General features: G+C 34.3%; 1 protein-coding gene across 1 annotated transcript; it reads right to left on the bottom strand.

The window, feature by feature from the left end:
* Nucleotides 1-3799: 3799 nt before the first annotated feature.
* On the bottom strand, nt 3800-6308 carry LOC110441197 (trigger factor-like). The gene is made up of 4 exons (XM_021484303.1): nt 6250-6308; nt 4429-4591; nt 4091-4206; nt 3800-3836 (listed from the first exon to the last, which is right to left on the bottom strand). Exons 1-4 carry the CDS (start codon nt 6306-6308, stop codon nt 3800-3802), a joined length of 375 nt encoding a protein of 124 aa, XP_021339978.1.
* Nucleotides 6309-11042: the final 4734 nt, after the last annotated feature.

Genomic DNA, 11042 nt, shown 5'->3' with positions numbered 1-11042 from the left:
ACTCGTGAATATATTTGTTATTAATGAAGACACCATTGAATATCCTCTATATATGATGTAAGTATCTCGTATTCTACGAAATTTTCATTTTCGCGTTAATTAGCAGTTATGTTGTTACAATGAACTTACTTCAACTGGCCGTGCTATATAAAAATAAAGATATTTTAATGTGAAGAGAAAAAAGCTACGAAGCTATCAAGGGTTGTGTACAGAGTGACAGAGATGTTTCAATACCTAGATACATGAAATAGGTATTTGATCTTATCATTGAGGAAGTTGACGGATAAATCGCTGTGTGGGTCGACTAATCGATAACACCATTTTTATAAGAAAGCAATTTGTTGATATGTCGTTGAATAATTCAATGACGTTTGCAGATTCATTTATTTAGAAACAGCAAATACACCAGCATTGCCAACAGGACAGTACGAATCCAGAAGTAAGACGTTTGAATGTAACTATCGACTTTTGATATAGATTAACCCCGGGTGGTTCGTTTATTACTTAACCTACTTGATTAACTTACGTGTATGTTACATTTACTCCATGGAAAAAACAACTCATTTAACGTCAGCGAATTTTGAAGAAGAAAAAAAGTCGTTATAATTTAGGGATATCAAATCGGAAATATTCTTAAATCTTTCCTTTTTTATGCTTTTACATCTGATACCATTTTCAGCTATTCCATGTTATGTGGTGAACATTAAGTTAGACCACCGTCGCTCTGACCAACTGAGTTTCCTGATCAACGAAAGTACTCTGGCCATTTTGCGTTTCAGTATCAAAAAACAAAATAAAGAGAAGGTTACTGTGTATACGAATAACTAAAATGTGATACTCCAGTGTTTACTGCAGTGGGACTGGGACCATGGAGATATAAAGAATTGTGATGGCATTTATAAAGGACCAGCTCAAATGGGTATTTGAACATATTATGATACATACGAAAGAATTGATACCATCTAATAACTGTATAATGAACCTAAACAAAATTGAATATGAACAGTTGCAATGTATCTATAAATTGGCTTACACTGACAACTTGTAATAAGGTATCGCCAAATTTGTTGTCAATCTTTCATGCATTTACTGCAGTTCTGGATACAAAAATGGTGACATTGAATCGATGTATTTCTTTTATCTCATAGTCATTTTGGCTATTATTTATTCAGGTGGACCAATATTTAGCGTATACTATGTTCATCTATAATATCAGGAAGTTAGAAGGAAATGTTGTTTAAGAATTTTCGTTCTAGAGACAACAGTGTTACTCTATAACAACTACGATATTAATCTTACAGTATAATTTGAATACTCCTTTCTAATTTTTGGAACTCTATTAATTAAGCGGTTTAACGCACCTAGAATTCTGTTCTAAAGGAGTTTTAGACCAATTTGTATTTCCAACTTTTTGGTCCTTAGCGATGAGTCCTACAGGGAGGGAAAAGCGTTATGATGCTGTGTTATTCAATTTTGGCCTACTGTGTTTGTGATACGTTCATTTTTCAAAGTGTAAGGAGGTTGACTATGCTGATGGATTTCTTTGATTTGCTGTAACCCTGATAACCACAATTATTAGTGTTCAAATAATGGCACGGTCAAAACAATACATTATTTATCATTTATTTGAAGATATGGAGTCTCTATTCCATTTCAAACGACTAATATATACCTTTGACTTAAACAAAATTTATTTCATACAGCGCATTTAATATGTACACAGATTAATAGGAATATTAATAGGATCTGGCAACAAGATTTTAAATCTTATATCAAGCCATCTCCCTTGAAATGTTATTACATTAAAGAAGTACTTCAACATACAGTTAATTAATACACATAAATTTATGTGCTGAACCAAAAATAGAAAAAGCATAGGTAGATATGAAAGAAGAAAAGTCTTTGTATTTATAGAACTAAGATATGGATTTTTCATTTGAAATTAACAAAACTTAAAAACTGTGATATTGTCAAACAATCTGATACACTTTCACATCCCAAACATCATACAGTATCTCTAACCTTTCTTCCAAGAAACACTTGTCCTATTCGTAAGCAAGGGTTCTGTCACGTTTGACACTTAGAATACTGTTCCTATGATACACATATCTTGATTTAGTGGTCAGATACATTCTCCCTATATTGTTGTAGGTTTTATGTAATATATTCCAATATTTGTGATTTTTGCATATATAAAGATGTTTTGTTTAACTGTAATTGAATACATTTTATATTGTGTTTTGCATGTATCATATAATACTATATTTATTTGTTACATGCGATACAAAATATTGTTGATTATAGTTGTAACTGTGTGTTATAGAACATAAACCTCTAGAGTGAATTGTTTTAATATCTGTAATATCTTAAGTTGTACTCGTTGTCTCTATAAAACCTATAATATTAGAAGCCATCATTTAACCAGACCTTTACGATAATATATATGTAACATATCCGCTAAGAAATAACCATATTTTTAGTCCCCCCTTTGTAGAACTGAAACTTATTTCTACAGTTTTGTTTCTGTCAACATGTATAACATCTAACCCTCTATCTGTGAAAACATGTTACAAAATGTGTATTCTTGGAAACGCATCCTGTATATTCAGTGGATGAATGGCCCTTTCTTATATACGAGGACTTTTAGGCCTGTATCCGTTGGATGTGATGTAGGATGGGTTATCAGAAAAACATAAAATTCGCAACAAAAACGTTGGAGATAAGAGAATAATGAAAGTAATAAAACGAAAAGACATTCCGGCAATATCATTTACTATCAAAGACCATCTAAATTGTAAACGTGACTTAAAGAAATCAGGAAAAACAATTTCGTATGCTTAAAATAATCACACAGCAAAACATTCAGGAAGATAAATCAAACTAAAGTTTTATTGACACTTTGCTATTTTGCAGAATGCGTATGATATATTGAATTGCGTTTATGTGATACAAAACACAGTTCAGTGGGATATAAATATTTTTTCCTCCAATATAGATTGTCTTTGTTGATTTGAACTTAAATTTACATTCTTTTTGTCATGCAATGGCACGCTCTTGCCTAAGATAATCATTCAACACAAAAACTATTAAAACAGTTCCCAAATATTTTATTGCGTTTGGCTTCGTCACGTGCCACACCGCTCGTAATTCTATCAAGTGGTCCTCTAGGTTTGTTTCAACCTGCTGATTCACTGTTGATTTATTGTACTGATCAAACGATTATTTTATGTTTGTTGTGTGTTATTTATTGGCTAGGTTACAACATGACAACGACGTTCAATACACATTCTAATTTAACTATCGATATCGCCTCTACAACGAGAAATCGAAATATTCAAGATGAAGCATTTTCTTGGTTGTGTAATTTTCTGTATTTCTATTTTTGGTAAGTCAATTTGTTTTATTTATTATTCGTAATATTCAGATAAACTGACGTTCATTATGAAAAAAGGTCTTATTTTAAAATCCGCTCTACCGCTTTTCAATATTATAAAAGCCAGCAATGGACTAGAGTTTGAAAATGCTTAAAAGAAAAACAAAAATATGAAGGAATTATGATAACGATATTAAGTAGGAATACATGATATCGAATTACCGTAGGATTGACTGTACCAACTGAAGCCGTTAGATGTCGGTCGTCCACGGGGACCACAATGTACTGTAGCACTGCGTGCTGTGGGTCATCCGATGTCAGGTATTGCTGTCGGCGACAGTACAAGACGGCTGTGTCCACCTCGTCCTCCGGAGTGTACTACTACACATACTACTACAAAGTGTATTATACCTACTACTACTACTACTACTCCTCCTCCTCCTCTTCCCCCAGCAGTGGCGGTCTGTAAGTATCATAACATAATTATATATTAAACAAATGACAAGACATAGTACAGATGTTGCTACTGTTTCTGCCAATAGATGGGTTCATCGGGAAACTTGTTGTCATTCTCAATTATACTGGTCATATGGAATCTGTTTAAGATATATAATTTTTCTTATCAATTTATTTTTCAAACGTGTTTTCCTAATATAGATACAAAACGGGTATTTTTATTTTCACACTCTCTAACACACATTTTGACACTTAATTCACTCATCATCAGAATCAAAATTATTATCCTCATCAACATGATTGTTGTCGTCATCATCATCGTCAACATTATCATCGCCTTTATTATCTTCCTCATCATCCTCATCAGAATCGTCATCCTCACAATCATCATCATCATCATCATCATCATCATCATCATCATCATCATCATCATCACAATCATCACCAGAATCAACCTCATCCAGATTGTTGTCGTCATCACAATCATCCTCACACTCATCCTCATCATTATCATCATCATCATCATCATCATCATCATCATCATCATCATCATCATCATCATCATCATCATCATCATCATCCTCCTCCTCCTCAACAACATCATCCATATTGTTGTTGTCATCACAATCATCCTCACAATCATCTTCATCATTATCATCATCATCCTCAGCAACACCATCCTGATTGTTGTCGTCATCATCATAACCACTATCATCATCATCCTCACAACCATCATCATCCTCAACATCATCATCAGCATCACTATCTCATCAGCATCCTGATCATAAACGTTCAAACTATGCATCATCATCATCATCATCATCATCATCATCATTATCATCATCATCATCATTGTCAACATCCATACAATGCTTGTCATCAGTAACACACCTCAACAGACAGCCACTGAACCACACTGGAAAATCATTTTTTTAATTGGTACACTCAATATTTGACATCAACATACTAAACAATCATGATTAACTCATTCATAATGAGGAAGATCAACATAACATTTTTTCTTTTTAATATATTATTACATGTATACACATTTTATGTCGGACAATATAATCCACATCATGTTACATTTCATTTCAGAACCAAATCATGTACTTCACTTCATTAAAAAGCACGAACAGATATATATATACCCACTCCTATACGCTTTCACTCGCACACACTCACATACACTCTATCAACTAAAAAGATAACACTCATGTAATTGCTATATCTGATATGTGTATAATATTGTCGAAAAGGAAGGAAAGAGAAAAAAGAGAGATGAACGGAAAAAGAAAAGGAATGAATAGGCATAGATATTCTGTTACAAAAATATCATATTGATGAATTCTAGGGACAGACGCCAGAGACAGGGATGTCAAACTATACTCATATATAGTACTTAAAAATCTATTACCAGAACCAGCAAAATATATTGCCAGAGTTCTTGGCAGTTTCAATAGAATTAATTCATAATTAACATATATTCAAAATAAACTTGTGTATATGTGTGTACGTACATCTTAATAACTACACTTGTATTTAAAATTAGTCGACCAGCTCTATTAGCCGCATCCATTTTTCCCAGTATGCATTCAATCTCTGCATATAGCATTCGCCTTTAAGCAGTTGAAATATAACTTTGTACTGTGTAATGGTCCTTGATTTTTAGAATTAAAGAGTTGTTATTCAACATTCTATTGTTACATCTAGAACTGTAAATGTATTGCTTAATTATGAAAAGTATTTCATTATCGCTCTTATTAAACCGTTCTGTTTGTGTAAACAATCCTAATATGAAAGTGATTTTATTGTATTGGAAAGGAATTAGCAATGCATCTAGGATAGATTCAAAACTTTGCAAAAAAGACTGAACTTCATGGCATTCCCATAATAAGTGCACTAAAGTTTCTTCAACTGGATTACAAAAAGTACATAGAGGATTATCTGAGATACCTACTTTAGATAAAAACGAAGTTGTTGTCAGTATATGATGCGAAATTCGAAATGAATCTGTCCAAGATATATACATATATGATATATAAGTAGTAAAGACATTATGTATTACATCTTAAAAAAAACATATATTATATTTGTATTTACAGTCACACACTGGATTATACCGTTGAAATAAAGTGTGACCACACCATTTCAATGCAAATATTAGTTATTTATGTTCAGCATTTATTTGGAAAGAGAAGAAAATCAATTAAGTCTGTGTTAAACAGAGTTTCCAAGTGAACATATTGATGATTGGGTCAATAACAATAGTTAAGCTACAATTCAAATCTTTTGACAGATGTTTATTAAAAAAACCGATATTTAAATACTTGAAATCTTAGTTTCTTTTTGTGTGTGTAATTGTTTAGGACTGCTGGAGTTATATCTGGAATCGTAGCAAGCCTCTTATTAGTGGGTACCTGTTGTGCAGCTTGCCGTAAGATGTGCCGTAAGCAGGAGGAAACTGGCGGGGTAACATTCCACAATAGAAGGCCAAATCAGCAGGCAGCAATTTCTACGATTACCACATAGAAAAATACATGCTATCTAACATTCTGTTACACATCCATATCAGGACCTAAATAGAACTGAGGGAAAAAAATCCATATGTAATGAATATATGGCATCGCAGTATTCCCTTCCTTAATGAAATTGGGTGTTTAAATATATTTTGTACTTGATAATAAACAATAGTTATGTAATTAACTTAAAACACGTTGTTATTTTTTCACATTACAATAAATTGTTTTGACGTTGCTGGTGTCCTAATATTATCCTTAATAAGTCATATTTGCCTTCAAATAACAGACATCCATATACACAGTGAACCCGCTTGTTAACCACATTCGTTTGACTGTTTTCTGCCGTCTACTCTCTAACAAAGATAACTTTTGTGTTTACATAGACTTTGAACCCTGATACCTTGTCACACTATACATCTACCTGTGTGTGTGTCTGTTGACATGAAGGCTTATGTCGATGAAACATCTCTCACAACATAACCTGTTTGAAATCGGTTTTTATTGATCTATACTCAATACAGAATTTGTCTTCTGGAACACACGCTGTTAACCACGTAACGCACGCAGGCTAAACCATTTATATAAGCTGACTCAATGTATTAACGATTGATATTCCATATTGAATACCTGAATAGAATTCGCACACAAATGTTAGTTTATACGAAACAATTGTTTATAGTATGTAATATTGTAAGATGAGGCTATGACGTATTGTATTCAGTGTGTTACAGTCTGATTGTGATTAAAATAGTTTAGCAAAAATGGGCGGGTTGGTCGAGTGGTTAATACTCCGGACTTCCACGCAGGCTGCCGGGGTTCGGTCTTCGTACGCATGGATGTCCACAACCCAGGTGGAGCATAGATTGGTATTGGGTGGATGTTACGGTATCTGTGATGTAGCATTCAAGTGAGGTGGCACTATAAATGATTCCGCTGGAAGAACGGTCCCATAACAAACAGAACACATAACATCTCCAGCACATATGAATGAATACAGAGGGAGATATAAACCAGGTGGCATAGGACTAGAAGTAAGCGCCTGATAAGGCGGTGCCTGCGATTTCCTCAAAATTGTATTGATTTATGTATATGCTGATAGTATAAATTGTATTTCTACGTACTGTAAAGCGCTTTAGAGCGACTTATGTTAGCTAGATAGGGCGCTATATCAAATGTTGTATATTAATATTATATTAAAAACAATACCTGTTTGGCCATTGACAGAGTACAAGGATAACAAGCGTGTTCTGCTTATCTACGACACCCGCCATGTAAATCTTAATCGAAAATACATGTAAGTAGTGTCAGGTCCTAAAACCGAGAACTCGTGAAGTGACAACAACACCACAGGGCACACTAAGTAGAATAACAAGAGGCCAAAATGGTCTAAACGGTCATCTAACTACAAAGACTGTCGGGAGAATGGTCACTTTTCAACTTTGAATGAAATATTCTAAGAATTTGTTTTCCATGAAGGTAGTTTTGGTCAGCAGTGGGTAACTATTTGTTAGTAAAGTATCAGAAAGCATTTAAACCTAAATCTGAATAGATTTCTCCTTTTAAGGCCCCGTCCCGCTGTCAACAGTGGTAAAACCTACCTCATTTATATAAGACATGGATATTTCTAAATGATGTTTCATACTGAAATTGTTAAAATCTACTCTTGGCATTAACGAGCATACCTGAAAAATAACAACACTTGGTCAGGACCATCTCAGGATCACTTCAGGCAAGTTTTAGCTCAATCCACTGGTGAAACTTGAGAAGAAGTTTAAAATAGGTGTTGTTTAGGAAAACCATTATCGCGCAATCATGTTACAAAATGGCCACCATGACTGTCATGTTGAAGTTTTGTCGAGGCTAAAAAATAACTTTTGTTCGGCTTCCTTTCCTTAACAACCCCACCAATATTGAGCTCAATGGCACCAGTGGAACTGGAGAAGAAGTTTAAAATGTGTTTTTTAAATGGTGGCCATCTTGGATTTTGGACCGACCCGAAAAATACACTTTGTCAGGACCATCTCAGGATCATTTTAGGCAAGTTTCAGCTCAATCCAACAGTTGGAACTTGAGAAAAAGTTGAAAATGCTGAAAGTTTACGGACGGCGCGCGGAGCACGGCGCACGGTGGACGACAACGATGGGCTCCACCGATTGATCCACCGCTGTACCACAGCTACAATAAAAGTGAAAGTGGGAAGATACGCTCCACCGAATGATCCACCACTGTACCACAGCTACAATAAAAGTGAAAGTGGAAATACGGGCTCCACCGAATGATCCACCGCTGTACCACAACTGCAATAAAAGTGAAAGTGGACAGATACGCTCCACCGAATGATCCACCACTGTACCACAGCTACAATAAAAGTGAAATAAGCGGTGTGTGATTTGGACTGGGGAACAATAACGTAGGAAGTAACGACTCACAGGTTTTACGTGTACAATGTGTCCCAACATTATAAATAGCATGACACAACTGTATTGATAACAAACAATCTAAAGTCATTCAAAATATCATTTTAATCGAGCGGTTACAAAGTATCTACAAACAATGTTAAAATCAAAACACAAGACACACGGATCATAACACAATTAACAATTCAATACTATTGCTTCGAGCATTGTTGATGTTCAGTTAAATTAAATACACATGTCCGAAAAAATAAATCTGGTATTTTTAGCATGGAATAATGATTCAATATCACAGTATAAAACATAAAGAAGCATATGTAGTCTTGTAGCAAAAAGGAGTATAGGAACTTACAATCATAGCTATATACTAAATATAGAGTGGTACATAATACGTTGATATACTATGGGTAGTATTGGTGCAGTGACACACACACTATAAGCATTACAATAACGTACATGAATCGAGAGGCTCCCAAAACGAGTAACGGTTCCTTATCGTACTCATCTCTATCAATTAGGCTTATTTTCTAATTAACAAAAGAGATATACCGATCGGTTTTTAAAATTAAAGACTCGACATTTACCGACTTTGCTTTTTCGATGAGATTTACCGTAGGTATTTTTAATATACAACAATATAATCTGACTTTTTATTACTTTTGAAAACCAACTAACGAGAGCAAGATCCATGTGTGACTGTGGTGACCGACTTATGAGTAGACAGTCCTCTTTATACCACATCCTTACAGTTTGTTAATGTTGTATACGTTCAACGCCACTCATCGCGTTCGGCTGAAAACGAGTAATAATTCGTAATAAATCGTTTAAAAAACATCATATATAAATAAAGACTTTTTCATCAGGCTAGGTCACACTACTAAAATTTGTTATGCTTAATTCATCGTTAATCAGTGACAAAACACAAGCAAGAATGACATACATGAGTAATAGATATATATATGTAAGATAACGGAAGACTATGTGATCTACAGGGAACTGTTGGACATTTATATTCGAGTAGTAACAACTCATCGTTAAATCGTGGAGGGAACTTGTATATATGCCGAGCGCTGAAGTATGTGTGTGTGCGTACGTGCGTGCGTGCGTACGTGTGCATGTATGTATGCATGTATGTATGTATGTATGTATGTATGTATGTCTGTATGTATGTATGTATGTATGTATGTATGTATGTGTATGTATGTATTTAAGCATTGAATGTATATAGTTTGTTTTGTATAGTAACTGAAGCAAAAATACGTTTGAATTTCCGGCTTATCATATCAGAGACGTCAGTAAGTTCAAATCCCAGAACAGCCGACATTTCCAGAAGAAATAATATAGTCCCTCGTGTCATTGAAAATCACACGCACATAAAATGGTTTGAACACAAACTTAACTTTATTATTTGTTTCATATGAGTGTGTTTATGTTGAAAAATTGTTAATGATTGCATATCTTCTGCTTGTTTAAAATTAAAGCTATTTTTCGCGCATTGATAGATTACATGTATTTTGAAGTGATGCGGCGCTGAACGGACTTGATTGGTTTCTTCGACTGGAATATTACGTTATTTTCAGAAGCATATATACTCGGAAACGTTTAATTAAAGTGGTCCTTTCATTAGGTGATAACGATTCCAAGGACATTTCGTTTGAAATAGATTCCATGTCTAATCGGTCAGATTAGCATCGCTAGCAGACGACGTTCACAGGGGCTCGGTTTCGTGATTTTGAGTAATGGATGACATCACTGAAAAACCACAACACTTAAAAAGGTATTTATACACATTTTAAAACCTTGTTGATACCCTTGACTTTTACAAGGTTTTAGAAATGCTGAATTTTAGTGTTGTGGTTATTCACTGATGTTATGCATAACTCAAAATCTCGAAACCAATCCCCTGTGTGATGACGTTGACAAACTTGGTAATTTCGTATCTAGAATGGCGCTTACAATAATTTTGTGGTACCTACACATCTTAAAATAAATTTATATTGTCATAATTTGTCAAGTTGCTTTATTTTTTTGTGATGACCTATATTGCTAAATGCTAACGAACTACTATAGGCCTATTGATACCGAAAGTATCGGGCGGCCATGTTTGTTTATCTTGTACCAGCTGTATTCCTACACTGGCCGTATCACTGTAAATTGTAGTATACAGTCTCATATACTGCAATTTGGTTTACTAACGACATATAGGCAAATGCAACACAGAATGTATGTATGTATGTATGTATGTATGTATGTATGTATGTATGTATGTATGTATGT

This window comes from Mizuhopecten yessoensis, unplaced genomic scaffold, assembly GCF_002113885.1.
Source record: "Mizuhopecten yessoensis strain PY_sf001 unplaced genomic scaffold, ASM211388v2 scaffold715697, whole genome shotgun sequence".
NCBI classification, from domain to species: domain Eukaryota; kingdom Metazoa; phylum Mollusca; class Bivalvia; order Pectinida; family Pectinidae; genus Mizuhopecten; species Mizuhopecten yessoensis.
Note: the sequence above shows the minus strand (reverse complement) of the source record. Positions and strands in the feature narration are given on the sequence as shown.